At 36.0% G+C, this 19754-nt stretch overlaps 6 protein-coding genes across 7 annotated transcripts; 1 reads left to right on the top strand and 5 right to left on the bottom strand.

Moving 5' to 3' along the window:
- Positions 1–1847: 1847 nt before the first annotated feature.
- LOC111492659 (3-ketoacyl-CoA synthase 12-like) lies at positions 1848–3566 on the bottom strand. The gene is made up of 3 exons (XM_023142048.1): positions 3095–3566; positions 2656–3008; positions 1848–2573 (listed from the first exon to the last, which is right to left on the bottom strand). Exons 1-3 carry the CDS (start codon positions 3544–3546, stop codon positions 1999–2001), a joined length of 1380 nt encoding a protein of 459 aa, XP_022997816.1. The 5' UTR covers positions 3547–3566; the 3' UTR covers positions 1848–1998.
- Positions 3431–12408, top strand: LOC111492664 (40S ribosomal protein S15a-1-like). The gene is made up of 6 exons (XM_023142054.1): positions 3431–3441; positions 3937–3939; positions 11048–11110; positions 11459–11606; positions 11699–11859; positions 12107–12408. The coding sequence occupies exons 4-6, from the start codon at positions 11474–11476 to the stop codon at positions 12203–12205; spliced, it is 393 nt and encodes a 130-aa protein (XP_022997822.1). The 5' UTR covers positions 3431–3441; positions 3937–3939; positions 11048–11110; positions 11459–11473; the 3' UTR covers positions 12206–12408.
- Positions 6314–7524, bottom strand: LOC111492662 (histone H2A-like). Its single transcript, XM_023142050.1, has 2 exons — positions 7214–7524; positions 6314–6754 (listed from the first exon to the last, which is right to left on the bottom strand). Exons 1-2 carry the CDS (start codon positions 7421–7423, stop codon positions 6503–6505), a joined length of 462 nt encoding a protein of 153 aa, XP_022997818.1. The 5' UTR covers positions 7424–7524; the 3' UTR covers positions 6314–6502.
- On the bottom strand, positions 9315–10366 carry LOC111492665 (cold-inducible RNA-binding protein B-like). The gene is made up of 4 exons (XM_023142055.1): positions 10253–10366; positions 10100–10168; positions 9918–10024; positions 9315–9694 (listed from the first exon to the last, which is right to left on the bottom strand). The coding sequence occupies exons 1-4, from the start codon at positions 10287–10289 to the stop codon at positions 9620–9622; spliced, it is 288 nt and encodes a 95-aa protein (XP_022997823.1). The 5' UTR covers positions 10290–10366; the 3' UTR covers positions 9315–9619.
- A 1750-nt stretch (positions 12409–14158) lies between the features above and the next one.
- Positions 14159–14794, bottom strand: LOC111492663 (zinc finger protein ZAT12-like). Of its 2 annotated transcripts, XM_023142052.1 has the most exons (2): positions 14602–14794; positions 14159–14469 (listed from the first exon to the last, which is right to left on the bottom strand). In XM_023142052.1, exons 1-2 carry the CDS (start codon positions 14644–14646, stop codon positions 14200–14202), a joined length of 315 nt encoding a protein of 104 aa, XP_022997820.1. In that variant the 5' UTR covers positions 14647–14794; the 3' UTR covers positions 14159–14199. The 2 variants fall into 2 exon arrangements, with proteins under 2 accessions (XP_022997820.1, XP_022997819.1); XM_023142051.1 differs by having other exon boundaries at positions 14159–14794.
- A 1039-nt stretch (positions 14795–15833) lies between these two features.
- LOC111492660 (protein ALP1-like) lies at positions 15834–19272 on the bottom strand. The gene is made up of 2 exons (XM_023142049.1): positions 18881–19272; positions 15834–16993 (listed from the first exon to the last, which is right to left on the bottom strand). Exons 1-2 carry the CDS (start codon positions 19014–19016, stop codon positions 15960–15962), a joined length of 1170 nt encoding a protein of 389 aa, XP_022997817.1. The 5' UTR covers positions 19017–19272; the 3' UTR covers positions 15834–15959.
- Between the last annotated feature and the right edge of the window lie 482 nt (positions 19273–19754).

The raw sequence follows: 19754 nt of genomic DNA on the forward strand, positions 1-19754 counted from the left end.
TCAGACTCCTTTAAAAATCTTTAAAATTTAGATATATGTTTACAGAACAAAAACTAGCGGTTTTAAAATGTATTTTGTAGAGTTATTTTTATTTGTTATTTTTGTTGACATGGCATGTGCAATTAATGCAAAGTACTATTAAGTATTTGAAATTTATAAGTTGAAAAATATAACCAATCTCATTTAATATGAAACATTATGTGTAATGATAAATACTATATTAAGTAATGGGTTGGGAAGTTCTCTCTTTATGATCTCATGTGTGACAACCTATTGTCTTGAGTTTGTACCTAACATTATTAAATGTTGTTCATGATACTCATAATAATATACTATATTATTTTGTAATATAATAATAAAATTGTTTAATACTCGTATTTTAAACATAAATTAATATTATTAAATGTATGTTTATAATACTCATAGAAAAAGTATGTTCATAATACACCTAATACTATGCTATAGTATTTGTGTTTGCTTGTGAGCTTTTAATATATTTTATGTAAGATTATATTCGAATAATTATAAATAGTCGATAAATAAAATTTTTAAAAAAAATTGACAACCCAACCCAAACCCCACCCGAAAATAGAGGGTTGGGCTGGGTCAAAAAAATCCGTCAACTCAACCCAACCAGGACTATGTACACCCCTATTACAAATTTAGTCTTTGTAATTTAAAAATAGTTAGAATTTAGTACTTACGATTTTAAGTTTTCGTGTGAGTGCTAAAGTTAAAATCATAACATTCTAATTATGAGAATGAGTTAATTTTACACCAACCCGTCAATATTAACCCATTTCAAAATTTTCTTTGGGACGTTTTGAGATGAAATTGGAAGGTAATAATATGGATTCATAATATTACAGATTCATATAGACCCATTTCAAAATTTTCTTTAAAAAGTATCGGGTAAAATTAGAATATAATAATATGGATTCATACAATTACATGACACCAATTAGTTCTTATGATTAAATAAAACACTAATAAATAATCCTTTCACGTCATTATTATTACAAATATTATCAACTTTGAAATATTTTTTAAATAAAAAAATAAAAAATAAAATTATTATTATTATTATTATTTAGATATGACAGAAGTTAGTTGGGAGTTCCACAAAGTTTGGTGGCTGCCACATTGTCATTAATTATGTTTTATAAAATCATAAACCATTTATTTGGATTTATGAAATTTTATATGAGAAAATATCCATATTTAATGTGTGACATTTTAATTTATGATTTAAAAAAAAAAAAAAAGTTGATGTTGACTATATTTATCAAAAAAATAATAATTAATTTTGTAATAAAACTAATAAAAAAATTATCCTCCTAAAAATTAATAAAGCGAGTATAAAAATTAATAATTAATCTAATATTAATGAATTCTTGTTTATTTAATTATTTTATTTAACTATTAATTAATAAATTACTCACCACCATCATTTATATACTACATTTGCATTTAATATTATATAGTATTGTAATTGTCTAATATTAAGCTCTTATTAATATTTAAATTAATTTATACTTATTTAATTATTTCTTAATAACTACATATAATTGTTAATATTAAGTGTTACTTTGAACTAATATCTTAAAATATGAAACTATTTAGTATAATAATATAATTTATAACACTAACTTATTCTCTTACCTCTATTTAATTTATTAAATAAACTAAATTTTGAGACATCAATTATCATTTATATCTAAATATAAATAATTAATATTTATTATCTTTTAAGTCAATTCACACGTGACATCATTTGATTCATAATTTGACATATCATTTGATAATATATTAAATTTCGAGTACAGTAATTTTAATTAAATAACTTTTACAGTAGATAAAATAGCTTAGCTTATACTACTCGAGTTACACTACAAACAGATAAAACATCTATTACCGCTAAGGGTCATGTTTTAATCTCGAAATTTTCAAATATAAAACGAAAAAAAATTTAATTTTTCTTAACTAAAAAGGTATGAATCAAAGTGACTTGAAAGTGGAAGCATCTTCATTCTGAATCCAGCCGAACCTTTCCAAGAAAGGGTTAACCAAAGACACCGGCGGGTAGCCATTAATGCAATCTTCCCACACATTACCCTTCCGACCACCCAAATCCGCCGCCGTCACTTCCCACAAGCAGCTGTTGCATTTAAACCCTGCGCCAAAGCTTATCATAAGAACTCTATCGCCCTTCTTCAGCCTCTTCTTGGCCTCCATGTAGCCCAACACGTACCACAGGCTGCTGGCTGATGTGTTTCCAAATCGGTGAAGGGTCATTCGGGCTGGCTCCAGATCTCGCTCCGTCAGCCTCAAGCTCTTTCCAACCCCATTTATCACTGCCTTTCCTCCGGTGTGCAGGCAGAAATGCTCCGCCGCTGTTCGGAAGTCCGGCCGCTGCGGCTTCCACGAGCCAGTGGAGGAGAGTTGGTGGATTATTTTGGATAATGTCAGCCGGATTATCTCTGTTATGGGAAGGATTTTGGGGGAGATTTCTGTTAGGTTGTCAATGAATGCACTTGTTGCTGCCTTTGGAAGGTTCTTTCCCAGATAAATGCCTTAAAAGATAAAAAATTTCGTAAAAAATTAACAAATTATTCAATGAGACTATCACGATATGAAATCGTATTTTCTTCTTACCTAAGTTTCCTTTGTCGTCTTCCTTTTGAACGCAACAACCATAAGACTCATCCACAGCTCCATGGTGGGTTCTAACAAGACACTTGAGCTTCAACATGGCTTTGTTCTTCATGTTCCTTTTATTCGTCAAGAGTATGGCGGCGCCGCCAATTCGGAACAAACAGTTGGCTAGAATCATGGAACGGTCGTTACCCAGATACCAATTTGGAGTTAGAGACTCGGAGGTCACAACGATCGCGTACGAGTTCTTGTAAGATTTGAACAGTCGTCTCACAATGTCTATAGAGATTAAGCTCGCACTGCACCCCATTCCACTTATGTTGAACACTTTAATGTCTTCTCTCATTTTGTACCTATTCCAATTTAACATGTAAAATTCAAGAAAATCATAACTTTTGAGATGATAACATAGTATCGATCGTTAAAGAAAAGAAAAGACCTGTTGATGATTCTAGAGGCAAAAGAAGGGGAGGTGGACATGGAAGAGATGTTGACAACGAGGATATCGATTTCGTCAGGGGAAACATGGGATTTGTCGAAGAGCTTTTGAAGGGAGTCGTGGAAGAACTCATCCATCTCGGAGATGGCGTCAAGAAGCAAAGGGCAGTGTTCGGTGGCGGAGAAGACGACACTAGGGCCATAGGTTTGCTCGCCGAGGCCGGAGTTGACAATGGCTTTGAGAAGGAACTTGAACTCTTCAAGGCCAAGAGTTTTGGAGCGCATCAAAAGGTCTCGGCAGAGCTGAGTGTCAAGCATTCTATCATCGGTTGGTTTGAAGCATTGGTAGTCCAAAATGTAGCATTGTTGGTCCCTCTTCGCATCCAAATGCTTCCATAATTTGAGTACCAAATACACAAAGGGGATTGCGTATAGCAATACCAATGGCTCCATGTGAGAGAGGAAGAGGGCCATAGATTTTGGGAGCTGAAATTAAGCTATGTGTTTGAGAAGAAAAGATTGGCTTTTTATAAGAAGAGAGAGGTAGGTTTAGCATTCAATTCATTTATTTGGTTATGTTATTTTGAATTTTACACTAACCAAAGCTATTGCATTCTTTGCTCAATAATGACATTTTGAGAAGAATCGAGCTAGCTCTAGGTTTTAGTGGTCTTTCATCCCTAACCATAACCACTCATTCACCGAATCTTCAACATTAGTTAATTCAGTCCCTCACAAAGTTTCATCTGTCTCTCTTCATCCATTGAGTCTTCAACATCAGTTAGTTCGGACCTCCACTGAGTTTCATCAGTCTCTATTCATCCACTTAGTCTTCAACATCAGTCAGTTCGAACCTCCACTGAGTTTCATCAGTCTCTCTTCATCCACTGAGTCTTCAACATCAGTCAATTCGAACCTCCACTGAGTTTCATCACTCTATTCATCCACTGAATCTTCAACATTAGTCATTTCGAACCTTCACTGAGTTTCATCAGTCTCTCTTCATCCACTGAGTCTTCAACATCAGTCAATTCGGACCTCCACTGAGTTTCATCACTCTATTCATCCACTGAATCTTCAACATTAGTCATTTCGAACCTTCACTGAGTTTCATCTGTCTCTCTTCATCCACTGAGTCTTCAACATCAGTCAGTTCGAACCTCCATTATGTTCCATCTGTCTTTATTTCCCAAAAAATGGTTATACTAGGTTCAATTCTTTAGCTATTTCTAATCGCCTACTTTAGTCCTCTAAAAGGTATTTGCATATATAATATCATACCAAATGTAGAAACACAAAGATTAATGGGTACCAACAAATGACATTTACTCTAAAGAGAAGAAAGATTTGGTTGCTTTTGTTGGAGGAAAAGGGTTTAATTATTAAGGGGTTATCAATTAATGGTCTATTATTTTTTATATAATTCAAAATTTATGCATATAGTTTACAACATTATAATCCTATAAAAGAGATGTGGACCTAATATTAGATAGGAAAGGGTTTTCCTTTTTTCTTACTCAAGATAGGACTTGTACTTTATTTCCTAGAAAGTGAGGTAAACCTTCCCGAGAAATTATTAAAAAAAAAATAGTATCTACAGACGAACAACCTAATGGAAAAATGTCGTGAATAGCTTTTATTATACATATATAATCGTATTTAGATTTTATGGTTAAATGATGATATGTTAAAATATAAATATCTTGAAATATATACATGTGCATGTTTAAAAGGTCTATGAAAAATGCCAAATCAAGAGTATAATAACTATCACCAAGACATTTAATGAATCCATTGAAAACCTTCATCTTCCCAAGCTGCATGGTCGAAATTTGGCGCTCATGGTGACCTCAAGGGCCCAAATAACCTGCACGGGAAGCCCCCCCACATGCACTACTCTCGACCCACAAGCCCTATCGGCCAAGATGTGATCTTCAAGCCCAATCTATGCTCTAAGGCTGTAGTTCCATGGACTCCAACGATTAGATTGTTTCTCCATTTATATCTCAGTTATGTCTATGTACATAGATTTATCATCAGCCCTCACTCTAAATCGAGTTTTAAAAAATAAATAAAACAATCAACCATCTTCAATCAACTTTGATCTCACTTTTTCTAACGGTTAGATTCTCGTATAATCTAAGATATGGGTCGTTATTATTTTTGTCGTTTAACCTAAGATATGGATCATTATTATTTTTGTCGTTTATCATTATTATCTTTTGTCGTTTCTGTTCAGATCACTACTCAACAAACATCCTAATTAACTCTAAAACAATAATAAAATGATACCACAAAATATAGTACTAAGTTCCCTCTTAAAAACTGGGGTGAAAAGAATAGTATTTTAGAGGATCGAGATGTTATTTGGGTTCTCTCAATTTTGTCGAACATAAGGTATGAGACACGAAAATGTAAATATCAATAGCCACAAAGGAAAGTCACTCCATATCATTTCTCAACTCATAGGCTATAATAAGCTTGTTATTTTAAAGTTTATGTGATTAGGTTAAAGTTGGTTGAGTTCATTTTTAATAAGTTAAATGACCTTTTTTCACAACTTAGCTAAGAGCACGTGAAATCTCACATGGATTGAAAAGGACAACATTTTTTATAAAAGTATGAAAATTTCTCACTAATAGATAAGTTTTACAACTATTAGACCGATAACAATACATAATAAACAACTATTAGACCGATAACAATACATAATAAGCCAAAACATCTTGTTCTTGTATGGTTCATGTATGCTAACAACATAGAAATAAAATTGATCATTCTTATTTTTTGGGTAATCATAGCTACAACTCATCTAACTTGTTTCTTGAATTGTAATCTCAAGATAGAGTCCAATCTAAATTTAAAGGATGTAATCAAATTGTTTGAAGAGTTAAGAGTTGACATTACTAAAAGAATCACAATTTACGGCTAACAAACCCATAACTAAAACTCATTATGACTTGTAGACGTGCCCACAAACACTCTTTCTATTCCCTTAATGATTCATTCTTGGAAGGCAAGAAGAGAAGACTGCCATATTCTCATTCTGTCTGGTTCAAGGTTGGCACACGAATTTCTTTGCTATTCTATGAAGATTTGAGCTGGAAAGAAATAATGGAACACTAGCATCAAGGTTTGAATTTGGGACCTCAGTCCATTAGGTATTTCTGTTCTTTCAACCTTATCCATTTAAGATGTGAACAAAAGGAAGAGAAAAGAATTGATGGCTAAACAATCATAACCAGTACAGAGTTTGATTCATTAAGATGGTGGGAGAGATAGAGTCTCTCCCAATTCTCCAGTTTTAAGCTTACATTGATAAACAACACAGAAGATGATCCTAAAAGGCCAACAAAGTACATACAAATGGGCAAAGAACAGTCAAGTTTTCAGATTAGAAAGAAAAAACCTAGGCCTTCTTTGGGGATTTTGCTCCCTTGGGGGTCTTCGATGGAGATTTCGGTTCTTTACTAGCAGCTTTCTCACTTTTCTTTGGCAACAGAACAGGGTTTATGTTTGGAAGAACACCACCATGAGCAATTGTTACACCAGCAAGCAATTTCCCAAGTTCCTCATCATTCCTTATGGCCAACAATACATGCCTTGGAATTATCCTGTTCTTTTTGTTGTCCCGGGCTGCATTTCCAGCCAACTCCAGCACCTAATTTACCCCCGTTTGTGACAGATTAGAGACTAACAACATGCAATCCGTAGAGGATTATGCAGAGGAAAACAGATTTGTACTGGAAATGTTAGAATATAAACCCTAAGTTGCGATCATGCGCAGTCAATCGAACGACTGAATTCAGCAATCCAAACAATAATTGAGTTCCAGATTACAGTAATCACGTATCGGAAAGCTAAATTACACAACCGAAGCTCAAATTCATGAGATCATGAGCTTGAAATTCATCAGCCCTTTGAATTTCTGAATTTATTCCCCTGGAATAAAACAGGCCTAATAGTATAGCAAAATTAAAAGTAGTAACATCCAATCGAAGAGATAAGAATCTAGTTCCTGAATTAAACTCAAATCCCTAACTAGCAGTTATGAAGAACTCATCCACATCAAACAGAAAGAAACACAGATCTAAGAGAGCAAATAGAGTTCAGCAGGTACCTCAGCGGCGAGATACTCAAGAACGGCGGCCATGTAGACCGGAGCTCCAGTACCGACACGTCGAGCATACCGGCCATTCTTCAAATATCTACCAATTCTACCGACGGGGAACTGGAGGCCGGCCTTAACAGAGCGAGAAACAGGCTTCTTCTTCGGGCCACCGCCCTTTCTGCCACCAGCTCCCTTCTTCAACTTGCCGCTTGCGTCCATCGAAACCTAACCTGATCGCCGGAAATCAGAGGAACTTGAGGGAATTACAGGAAAATGAAATCAGCCCAGTGGATATAACAATGAGAAGTTGGTTTTGCGGGAAGAATTATATAGTGGCATAAAACTACGGGCATTTGGGGAAGGGAGGCGGATTCAGAAATGGGTGCACGTTTGACCGTACGATACAGTTCAATCGACGGGTGTGGATGTACTGTCGAGCGATCCGCGTTTTTCAAAATGGACCAATCAGAAGAGAGGAGATTTTTAATATTTTGGTTTAACCATAAAACAAGAATAACATAGTAAATCCATGAGAGGGATTCTTTCGTTTTTTTACTTTGGATATTTACATTCGGGCCATCTCATTTTTAAAAAATATATATATATTTATTTGCAAAATTTTCTCATTGGTAGCTTGTAAAATAGATTCCTACAAAATAAATAAATAAGTTAAATTATTCAAGCATTTATGAATGTTTTTAAAATTACTTTTGGAGTAAAAAAACCCGTTAAGAGTATCCGTTATGGTCACTATCACAGCCTTCCAACCTTTCAAGTCGTTGCCAAATCGATTCATCCAACAATTAATTAATTAATTAATATTATTATTATTATTTTTTTTATAGTTGTAAAACGTTTATGACTCGTTAAAATTAATGTTACCATTTTTTTTAATGAAGATAAGAAAGTAGGTTGAAATTAATAACATTTTTTTTATACAAAGTATTAATGGTTTTTATCTAAAATTAACGGTAATAATACATTTTTATTATACAAAGTAGGTTGAAATGATCCTTGCTTCCTACTATCTTCACATGAACGATATGTATGATACGATTACGAATACTTGTGATCACATCAAGTGATCGATCATCATCTAGACAAACTCTACTCAAAGGTTAAACAATAAGAAGAGTTGGTTGAAATGAACTTGGGCTACCTATCCTCAAGTGGCGGATTGACATCCCTAGTTTGACCTCCACCATAATGCATGGCCATAAACTCAAGGAGAAGAGATAGGGTGTTCTAAGTTTGTACCTAAAAGAACCACGGATTCTCTCGTTAGAACCACCATAGACAAACTCATTAACACCAACATAAGCCCCACCAAAGTGCTACAATGGTACAATGGTTGGATGATTGGCGAGATTATTTTGGGTACAACAAATATAGGATATGCGTAACAATCCAAATCCACTGCTAACAGATATTATCCTCCTTCGAGGCGCAGCATCCTCAATGGTACTCGTTTCTTTCTCCAATCAATGTGGCACCCCCCCTCCCCCAAATTCAACCCCTTTGGAGTCCAGCATCCTTACTGGCACACCCTCTCGTGTCTACCCTTTGGGGAACAACCTTCTCGTTGGCACATAATTTAGTGTCTGGCTCTGATATCTTTTGTAACGACCCAAATTCACCGCTAGCAGATATTGTCCTCTTTGGACTTCCATTTTCGGGCTTCCCCTCAAGGCTTTAAAACGTGTATGCTAGGGGAAGGTTTCCACACTCTTATAAAGTGTGTTTTGTTGTTCTCCCCAACCAATATGAGACATCACAATATGAGAATTTTAACCTTAGGTTTCAGTTGAAAAAGTAGACACACCATGTAATTGAATCGAGACTCTTGAAGCAAGCCGTGTAGTGCTAGCCTCAAATTTTGGAATGCCTCCGGCCTTCATTTATATGTTCACGGTTCAATGATTATTCCGATGAGAGGTTAGTGAGTGAACATTTCAAACCACGTTCCACAAGCCATTAGGACATTCACCAAAGTTAGAGCTAGAAGATCCATCACTTGAAAACCTTTGAACCCTTCTGCAAGAAGAAAGCATGAGACACACCTTGCATGAATCAAAATGTGTATCGAGACAACTATTAATTCCCATGGAGTTGACTTGACATCTTTCAGGCATAGAATTTCTTGCTTGAACAACTCCAAGAACATAAGTCACAAGTTAAGAGAAACCATTTGTAGGCAAGCACCATGTTAGCAAATAGCAAGCATTCAAAGAAAGTAAAGGCCCCTGTCCCATGTCCTATTGAAACCAAAATTCTGCTGAAATAGTTGGCTTTCAAGCTGAGAAGCTAAGTTAACCCAACAGAACATTAGATTATTACACTCCTAATCTTGTAGTTTCCTTTCCAAATGAATGGGAAAAAAAATCAACCTTCAAGTATCATAGTGAATGATGTTCTTTATCTAGATGCAGCATCCACCCCATGTCCCCTAGTCTTCGCAAATTCAACAAAAATCAACCTTCCATCAACTATCTGCATCATTTTTCAAACATATCTTAGCTACCCTCCTTGACGATGACACCTTAAAACACTATCCATAACCATTAATCACCAAAATCAGAGTCTAAGTTGAAAGCTCATATCAATAAAGCCCAATAGATACATATTACAGATGGGACAATTGCAAGTTGCATACAAAATGTCAGTCAGACATTTCGTCGAACAGGTTATGTGCGTAAACAGGGAGACAACATACCCGACCATCCATGGCTTGAAGAGCCTTCTTCGCCTCATCCGGTGACTGAAATGTGACAAAACCGAACCCTTTGGGCCTCTGGGTTTTGGGGTCTCTGATTAGCCGAGCTGCACATGGTGAATTTGACATTGAAGGGAAAGGAAATACGAACTGAAAGGGGATATGGGAAGAGAGATATGTACCTTCAGAGACTGAACCGAATGGTGAAAACAGAGTCTCGAGGCGTTCGATCGTAGTGTATGATGACAGTCCTGGGCCAAAAATTAAAATTATCAATTTAAAGATTGATAAGAAACATTCGCCTGAAACGTTTCGAGTGAGATAGAGAGATATACTGCTGATGAACAGCTGCGTGCCGAGTCGGTTGGCCATTCCTTCCAAACATTCAGGAGCATTTGCATCATTTTAATCCATATAAGAATTATTTTTTGGGCCTTCAATGCAAAATCATTATATGTATATAATTTGCGATATGACAACCAATTTTTCCAATCAAATATAATCTGCGAAAATAGAAAAACGTTCAGATGCATCCTTATCGAAAGAAACCCACCCCAAAAAAGAAGGCCCAATTTCAACTCATTTGTTTATTAAGGCCCAAAAGGCCCAATTTTAACTCATTTATTTATTAAGGCCCAAGAAAGAAGGCCCAATTTCAACTCATTTGTTTATTAAGGCCCAAGAAAGAAGGCCCAAGTTCAACTCATTTGTTTATTAAGGCCGAATTTTAACTCACTTGTTTATCGAGGCCCAAAATGAAGGCCCATTTTTAACTCATTTGATTATTAAGCCCCAATTTCAAACTCATTTGTTTATTAAGGCCCAAGAAAGAAGGCACACTTTCAACTCATTTTTTATTAAGCCCAAGAATGAAGGCCCAATTTCAACTCATTTGTTTATCAAGACCCAATAAAGAATGCTCAATTTCAACTCCTTTGTTTATTAAGGCTCAAAAAAGAAAGGCCCAATTTCAACTCATTTGTTTATTAAGCCCAAGAAAGAAGGCCCAATTTCAGCTCATTTGTTTATCAAGGCCCAATAAAGAAGGCTCAATTTCAACTCATTTGTTTATTATTAAGGCCCAAGAGAGGGCTTTGGTCTCCCTCTCCAGGATTTATAAACATATCTAGACGCAAACCCTAATGCCCTTTGTTCATAGTTGAAGCTGACGGACGCCTCCTTCTGTGATCCAGGTACTCCTCTCACTTCTCTTCAATTCCTCTCAGATCGACCTCTGTTCTACAGTTATGTGCTTCTGCGTCTCTTTTAGCATTGATTGACCTGTTAAATGGTTATTGTAATCACTGGTTCGTCGATGGGGACTCCATTTCGTCGTTGAATGCGGATTTTAAATGCAATTAAGTTTGGATTTTGGTAGTGACTGTAGTATTTTAGCAACGGATTTTCAATGTGTTGGAGTTTTTGCTTTTGGTTTGCTTTTTCTCGTAGACATGTTTTGGATGCGATGATCAAGGATAGGTTTTAACGTTTTTGTGGTTTTTTTCCTCTCTTTCTCTGCTTCATCTGCAAATCATATGAAGCTTTAATTTGGAAGGATGGTGAGAATTAGTGTCTTGAACGACGCTCTTAAAAGCATGTACAATGCAGAGAAGAGGGGGAAACGACAGGTCATGATCAGGCCTTCCTCTAAAGTGATCATCAAGTTTCTTATGGTTATGCAGAAGCACGGTTTGATTGCTTACTTCACCACCTCTTTGATTTGACTTCACGGCAGCAATTTCTCCCGAGGTATTGATTATTATTAATTTTTGTTTTCATAGGATATATTGGGGAATTTGAGTATGTCGACGATCATAGATCTGGAAAAATTGTTGTTGAACTCAACGGTAGGCTGAACAAGTGTGGGGTTATTAGTCCTCGTTTTGATGTGGGTGTCAAGGAAATTGAAGGCTGGACTGCTAGGCTGCTTCCTTCCAGACAGGTTAGTTTTCAAAACCTGTTAATTTTCTAAAACGTAATACTTGAGAGTTTTGACTCTCCAAATTTACCTGTAATGGAATTCTTGTCTCTTAGAATGATCTTTTAGAGGGTGAATCAGTCTACTTATGTAATGGATTAGATGCGTATTTTTCCAATGGCTACAAAGTTCATATTGCATTGCTCTAAACTAGCAGTGCTTAGTTCTGCCAATTGTTCTGTAATCTTATTTATAAAATTCATGTCTGCAGTTTGGATTCATTGTGCTGACAACATCTGCTGGAATTATGGATCATGAGGAGGCTAGAAGGAAGAATGTTGGAGGGAAAGTCCTTGGTTTCTTCTATTGAACATGGTTTTGAGCCACACCCATTATGGAATTTTGACATAGCTTTCGAATAGTACTATATTTTCTCGGTAAAGAAAGATCTTATCCTGTAATAATTAGATTTTGTGTTGCCAGTAATTTAATTCCAAGATAATTTGATTGTTTTGGTTAAGACATTTTGGTTTTTTAAAATTATATTGGAAGAGAACCATTGCTTTTTGAATCCCTCGAGTGTGTTTTTATTGGCACCCAACACTTTGTTCTCTGTTACATTTAAGTTCTGAAGTTCTATCAAATTTTGTTTGAGCAGGCCTGTTTAAAAGCTGTGGCTTTTATTTTATTCTTTGTTGACGATGTGAATGACCGATAGTGGTTATTTAATTAAAATGCCTATTGAGCATTCTATTATTAATGTCTGATGTTTTTTTGTTAGGTTGAGATTAGTGTCGAATCTTCCAAAGTTTTGGGAGTAATTATAATTCAATCCCAAACCCAAATCAAATTGGAATGAAATTTTGAGATAAAGAACAAGTTATGCTTCAATCTGTATCAAAATTGGACAATAAACTCATATTTTGATCAAATTCACACAAACTTACATGTTTACATCAGAAAATGTTCATAACAACAAATCAAGACCTAAGACTCGGAAGATCATTAAGATTGATTGAAGCTTCCATCTTAAGAATTAAGACCCAAGACTCGAATTGGAGTTTCCACCTCGAGAATTAGTTACTCTAGCCGAAAAAAAAGAAGTGATCTAGCCATACACATACTAGAGAGAATTAAAAATTATATCAAACCCATAAAATTAATACAAACTAAAGCTCATTCTATTTAATTGTTGAAATTTAGAGCAGCAGAAATTCAAATCGAAATAATATATCAAATAATGATAATAAATTCTATTTTTTTCTTAACAATGTTGTTGTTCATTCATGTAAATTATTGTAAGGAAATTTCGTAGAAGAACCATTAATCCACCATAAATATTTCATACCAAAAAACATTACTCAAAGAGAAGAACAAAGAGAGAGCAAATTAAACTAACAAAATACCAAGCTCTCTTCCAATCCCTTACAAAAGGTAGCTTCTTCAGTACACATTGATTTCACTATTGGTTTAACCAATCCTACTATGCCAAAGAGTATTCGTTGCCCAAAACGATGCATGTGATCGCACCACCGTGTTCGCGTAATGGTCAAGACCCACGTTCTCGTTTCTTCACGCCATGGTTGTCGAATGCCCGAGAAGCCATCGAGAATCTGACCTGCAAGGGAGGAGGAGACATGAAAGGGGAAGGCATGGATGGATGGATGGTGTCACAAGATCAAGAAAGATGGAAGCTTTGGAGAGATGGGAGGGTGGATGGGGTTGGTTTTGATGCTGTGGGAGAAGAGGATCTCCTAAGCATATGCTTCAAGCAATAACTCGTTGCTCCATTTCCTCTCCACTTTTTACTAACTTTTTTCTATATTTAACTATTAATCTGACGTTCATAAATCTACAAAACCTTGCAAACCTTAATGTACCCTTACCTCAAAAGTTCCAATATTTTTATACCCATAAATTTTTTTTTAATGGCATTTGGTTCAAAGTTTTGTCGAGAATAAAACGCGTAAAACTTTTTAATATTTTTTCAAAAATTAATTAAGAAGAAAAATGTTAGAACAAAATTATAATAAATTTACATAAATAGGTACTTACTCCACATTTGTTGTTGAACAAAGATTTTAATTTTTTAATTAGTGGTTAGTAAACGTGTGATGTCAGGTCAAATGTTCAAATTTATTATCTCTAAGTTTAGAGATTTATTAGACGTATAAATAAAAATTAAATTTATGATAAACAATTTAAATTCAATTTAAAAATTTAAGAACCATGTTTATATATTTTAATATATAATAATATATATAAATAGGTAATATATTAAAATAAAATATTTTATTTAAATCATATTTAAATCTCCATTAATTTAAACATAGGGAAAATGAATTAAAAAAATTGAATAATATCCTATAAACTCAGTTGCAACTTCAAATTCAAATTGTTCTCTAATGGCGGCAAGTTCAAATCCAACTCAAAAACCCTTTTCCCACAGCCATCAGACTTCTTCAATACGGCGGCGGCGGCGGTGTCCCGGTGGCGCCTCATGTGACCGCCCAACGCTTGTCCAATCGGAAAATCAAGCCCACAGATTGGACACTCATGGGCCTTGGACTTAGTTGGTGGGCCGTTAGCGTTGAAATTGGGCTTCGTATGGCTGGTTCTATGCCCTCCTAAAGCCTGGAAAGATGAGAATTCTCTATTACACGTTTTACAGACAAAAACCTTGTCGGAATCCGCCGCCGGCGTCGGAGCGAAACCATTCTTCCGCCGTGGCTCCTCCATTTTGGATAGCAACATTAAGCAATCTACCATATCCAAAACTTCAAATTCTCCTTCTTCTCTTTCTCTCTTCATAAGTTTCCGAATAATAATAATAAAACCTCCCGTGTCGTGTTGTGTCAGATCTCGAAGGTTTTGGTGGTTTTATTTATAGCTATACGAACCGTTGAAGGTAATTTTAGATCACGAACTATTGGAAAAGAAAAATATTGAGAGGATTGAATTTGGAATATGGTAGTTGAATGGAATGGAGTGGTGAGAAAGATCTTTATAGAAAAAAAATGTTGACTTTTGAGAAGGAAATGACCGATTTAACCCTTGGATTGTTGGGTGAGTGAGGAGAAAGATGAGACGGAGAAGGTGGCAGTGGATGCAAATATTGGTTTAAACTAGGGGCAACTTGGGGTTTTTGTACCGACTTAAGATGTGTCATCGCATAGATGAGCAAAGTTAGGGGGTCAAAGTTGAGGAGTACGAATCTAGTACAGCTTTGACCATTCCTCTATCTTCTGGATGAATTATTGTTCATTTTTATTGTCCAAAAAATAAAAATTTATTTTCCTCTATGTTTCAATCACCATAATCCACTTTGACAATTTTTTTTAATCAATGCATGTCTGTTTTCCATACATGTAACAAAAAGTCAAATTCTATCGGTCTATAAGTTTGTGACTGGATCCGTTCGCGTTGGTTCGATTCCTGCTGAAAAGTGAAACGATCTACAGGGATTTTATGTTTCCCATCCATTCTTTGACTTCATCGGTCTGGCTCATCGGCTAATTAATGACTAAAGCGGAGTCGGAGAGATTCTAACTTTTTAGTGAAAGTTGAGCTCGTCGTGCTATCCATGACATGAGTGATCGTTGACCCTGACTATAATATCTATTAAAACACACGAAATTGATCAATCAAATTAAAAATTTAGGAGTCTCATTACAATAATTAAACAAAATACATGGAAAATGAAAAAGTATATGTGAATATAGATGTGAATTCACATTAACAACAGGAAAAAGGTCAAAACTTTTCTTGTGTAATGGATATTAAAGGAAAAAAAAAAGTGTAATTTTCCACAAAATTGTACTTTGATTTTTCAACATAACTTGAAGAACAAGTTCATAAACTCAAATCAATTGTAGAAATATAAAAGTATAATAAATTTGAAAATGATGATAATCATGGACTATGCTTTATGGAGTTTAACGTCAAGTGATCAACCGAAACGTCGAAGAAACTTAGCAGCAGTCCAACGGGGAGCTGAATAAACGCATCAATCACTACTCTATTAAAGTATTAATCGGTATGTACAAGAGGCAGAGCTTAACTTTCATTATTTAGACTTTGTAAAATGTAAAAGAATAGTCAAGATGGTAAGGAAGCTTTCGTTTTTAGATGAAGAGCAAAGACAATTTCTCTCTAAGATATGCACCCTTTGAGTCATAAACATCACAAATCTGTTGTTTGTAATCAGCGTCGTGTTCGATAGACATCGGAACGTTGCCATCCTCCATCTCGTCTCCAACATCAATGATAATGTTGTGAAGCAAGCAGCAGACTAGAATGATCCTCGGCAACCGATGTTTATCGGGTCTCCACATCACTCCCTGAATGATCCTCCATCGCTCTTTCAAGCTAGCTAAGGCTCGTTGCACCACCAACCGAGTCTCTGTGTGTCGCTTGTTAAACTCGGCTTTTGATGGCTGGAGTTCTTTTCCATCATAGGGAGTGACAAGATAGGGAAGTAAGGGATAGCCCGAATCTCCAATTATATATTCTCTGATTTCCGACCTGTTGATGAACTCTAACCGCTTCCCGTTCAGCCTCTCCCCCTTTTCACAGAGCTTGTGGAAGTTCGAACTCTGAAAAACTAACCAATCCGACATTTTTCCAGGCAATCCAGTTATTATGTCTCGAAACCTCATTTCGGCGTCGACGATCACTTGTAAGACCATGCTGTGGTTTTTCTCTGCATCAAGCCATACATTGCTTGTAGGATCCAAAACAGGCAGACACATTGTGATGTGAGTGGTGTCGATTGAACCACAACAGTTTGGGAGGCCTTGTATTTTCTCAAATTTTAGTTTCACTTGAGCCATTTCTTCTTCGGTTGAAGGCCAGTGAAGATGGCGGAGTCCCCTTACTTCCATCGACTCCACAAACCGCCATGTGACTTGAGATACAGTCGAGTGGTTCAATCCAAACGAATACCCGATCGTCACTAATGAATCACCGGAACCCAGCCTTCTTAAAGCTACAGCTACTTGATCATATAGAGATAATGGCCGACCATTTAAAAACATAAAATTACTGGATTTCGCTGTCATGTCGTCTTTGACAAGCAAACATATGTAATCAAAAGTCTTCCTCGAGACCTTGAAAATGGATTTGAATCCATCCAGACCTTCTAATTCAGAATGAAGACCTGCATGGAAATGGAGCCATGAAAAGGTAACCAATATTATCAAACTAGACGACCGAGCACGTCGCCAAAATACCAAATACAAGATCCAGATATTTATGCAGAGTATGATTAGTTTTGTATCTTGCACTGTAATGAAAATGGATATTCATTGGTTTCAAATATGCTTAATAGAAAACCCGAGAAATCGATAAACAACAGAAGTATTGTGTAATGACATTGAAGTCCATACGAAACAACGAGAATGTATATGTGAGATCCCACATAGGTTGGGGAGGAGAACGAAGCATTCTTTATAATAAGTGGAAGCCCGAAAGGTAAAACCCAAAGAGGACAATATCTGTAGAAAACCCAAAAATGACAATATCGGCAGAAAACCCAAATAGAACAATATCTGCTAACAGTGGACTTGGACTATAACAAATGGTATCAAAGCCAGACACTAGGCGATGTGTCAGCAAGGAGCCTGAGCCCCGAAGGGGTGTGGACACAAGGCGGTGTGTCAACAAGGACGCTGGGCCTTGAAGGAGGGTGGATTGGGGGGGGTCCCATATCGATTGGAGAACGGAACGAGTGCCAGCTAGGACGCTGGGCCCTAAAGAGGGTAGATTGTGAGATCCCACATCGGTTGGGGAGGAGTCGGAGCATTATTTATAAGGGTGTGGAAACCTCTCCCTAGCATACGTGTTTTAAAAACCTTGAGGGGAAGCTCGAAAAGGAAAACCCATAGAGGACAATATATGCTAGCGGTGGGCTTGGACTGTTATAGTATATCTTGCCAAGTGATTAATATAGCTTCATTGAATAACTAGATTCTGCAGAAAACCCACACTTTCGTTTCCGACTCCCCGACCCACCCTCACCTCTTTACATCAGTCCATCATGTCTATCCTACTCTACTATAGTTGTCTCAACACTTCAAAATATAATCTCTAGAACAAGATTTCACATAGATAGAGAGGGGGAATATGCATATCATAAATTCACTACAGTCTCTAGGATTAGAAAAGGATTCCAAAACAAGCTTCTTGTCCATACTTCTGAGTGTAGTCTTGGTGGAGGGAATTGTTGTATGTCCTAAAGAGGCAAACCTAATACATGTAGACCTTGGACGTCGATACATACCGAAAGATTTGAACCGAGAACACGCATAAGAATATATAACCATCCCATCCTAGTATATGGTAGCCACCTTGTTTTTCAAAGATCTAGCAGTAGAATTTGTGAGGAAATGACAACAAACTAAGAACAACGAGAGTATAGTTTGATCGTATAAGCATATACTCCTTCGCTCGACATTGAAAGTTCAAATTCCGACCCACATTTGTCGTACTAATAACATAAGGAAAATAAAGTTAAAACTTAAGATGAACCCAAAAACCGAACCCGAATTGCGTATGATCAACTTCGAAATTTCAAACATTATGTCATACACAATTGCATCTATGAAGATCTATCCTCAACTAAATCATCTACAGATGGCTCATAAAAAGGAACAATCAAGCAGCATAATCTATCCCTTCATAAATTAAACACTAACACATCAAACTCAAACACAAGGCCTCGTTTCAAATCCCAAGCATTAGCATCACAGAAAATAGATCCAAATCCTGAAACAGAATCACCACAGAAACTCATCGATGCTTACAAACTATAAACACGAGTTCATGCGTCTTTACACAATCAAAGTAGCAGAATCAGTAAACTACCCTACGCAAGCGGCACTGTCAACGTAAGTCAACCGAGTTCAAATCAGTTGTTTCAAAAGGTTGAATGATTAGAGGAAAATCTTGTAAACAGAACCGATGGCTATGTTATTGCGCCCAAATGCATCGAGCAAGAACTCCGGAAGAAATCAAGAAATTAAAAGAAAAGATAGAAACAAAATACCAATGGTTCTTCTAGAGAAATCGTCCCACCAATCAAGGGCGTCGTCCTTTTCAGAGGAATCTGAAGCAGTACTGGCATTGGCATCGAGCTTTCTCTCTAATTTCTTCTTCTTTCTCGACCCTCTGATTGGACCCATTAGCCACAGCGAGGGAAAAGCTAGAATACTACGGATGAAGCTGAGGAGGCATCAGTAAAGAGGACACATAATATTCCCGAAAATCGCACACGGATTCTTCAAATTTGGTAAAAGCAAAGCAGGAGTTGGGTTTTGTGGCACATGCAGTGGATAAAGATCGGGCCGCACTTTGAATTGCCAAAACTCACTCTAAATCAATGCGTTTTGGGTCCATGGGAGAGGGGGTTGGTTCGCGAATGAGCTGAAGCGGATGTATTTTGCTACTACACAAATCTGACGGCGGAGATGTTCATAAATCCTATCACCTATTCTATTCAATGGGTTTCAAATTGGGAATTATAAGGTTGTTCCTATCATTTCATTCAAATTGTGTTAATTTAACATTACAATAGTAGTTCATCAAATTTTACTAAATTGAGATAATAAAGTTTATTGTATGTTCACATTTTTTCCACAAATCTTACCATATTTTTACAATCATTTAAATCATGAATTTGTGGGATCATCTTTATTAATATTCACAACACAATTAATATCTAAAAATGAGAAAAAAAATATAAACTAACTAAATAATTAGATAAAATATATTCTTTAAATATTATATGGATCCATACCAGATTACAGAAGTAATATTCAGTTTTCAAGTAGATTTTTTTTAATCATTTTTTAAATTTAAGAGCATTATTGAATTTAAAAGTATAAAATTTAGATAATTTTTTTAATTTAACCGAGAATACA

This window comes from Cucurbita maxima, unplaced genomic scaffold, assembly GCF_002738345.1.
Source record: "Cucurbita maxima cultivar Rimu unplaced genomic scaffold, Cmax_1.0 Cma_Scf00018, whole genome shotgun sequence".
NCBI lineage: Eukaryota > Viridiplantae > Streptophyta > Magnoliopsida > Cucurbitales > Cucurbitaceae > Cucurbita > Cucurbita maxima.

Excerpts from the sequence above, each read along its gene's own strand:
- LOC111492663 (XM_023142051.1), bottom strand. The coding sequence starts at position 14,646 with ATGAAGAGAGAAAGAGAAGAAGGAGAATTTGAAGTTTTGGATATGGTA.
- LOC111492659 (XM_023142048.1), bottom strand. The coding sequence starts at position 3,546 with ATGGAGCCATTGGTATTGCTATACGCAATCCCCTTTGTGTATTTGGTA. Across the intron at positions 3,009-3,094 it reads GCCTCTAGAATCATCAACAG|GTACAAAATGAGAGAAGACA; the intron begins GTCTTTTCTTTT and ends AAATTGGAATAG. Across the intron at positions 2,574-2,655 it reads AGACGACAAAGGAAACTTAG|GCATTTATCTGGGAAAGAAC; the intron begins GTAAGAAGAAAA and ends TTATCTTTTAAG.
- LOC111492664 (XM_023142054.1), top strand. The coding sequence starts at position 11,474 with ATGGTGAGAATTAGTGTCTTGAACGACGCTCTTAAAAGCATGTACAAT. Across the intron at positions 11,607-11,698 it reads TATGGTTATGCAGAAGCACG|GATATATTGGGGAATTTGAG; the intron begins GTTTGATTGCTT and ends TTGTTTTCATAG. Across the intron at positions 11,860-12,106 it reads GGCTGCTTCCTTCCAGACAG|TTTGGATTCATTGTGCTGAC; the intron begins GTTAGTTTTCAA and ends TCATGTCTGCAG.
- LOC111492660 (XM_023142049.1), bottom strand. The coding sequence starts at position 19,016 with ATGGGTCCAATCAGAGGGTCGAGAAAGAAGAAGAAATTAGAGAGAAAG. Across the intron at positions 16,994-18,880 it reads TTTCTCTAGAAGAACCATTG|GTCTTCATTCTGAATTAGAA; the intron begins GTATTTTGTTTC and ends ATTTCCATGCAG.
- LOC111492665 (XM_023142055.1), bottom strand. The coding sequence starts at position 10,289 with ATGGCCAACCGACTCGGCACGCAGCTGTTCATCAGCA. Across the intron at positions 10,025-10,099 it reads ATTCGGTTCAGTCTCTGAAG|CTCGGCTAATCAGAGACCCC; the intron begins GTACATATCTCT and ends CACCATGTGCAG. Across the intron at positions 9,695-9,917 it reads TTCAAGCCATGGATGGTCGG|ATAGTTGATGGAAGGTTGAT; the intron begins GTATGTTGTCTC and ends AAAATGATGCAG.
- LOC111492662 (XM_023142050.1), bottom strand. The coding sequence starts at position 7,423 with ATGGACGCAAGCGGCAAGTTGAAGAAGGGAGCTGGTGGCAGAAAGGGC. Across the intron at positions 6,755-7,213 it reads TTGAGTATCTCGCCGCTGAG|GTGCTGGAGTTGGCTGGAAA; the intron begins GTACCTGCTGAA and ends GGGGTAAATTAG.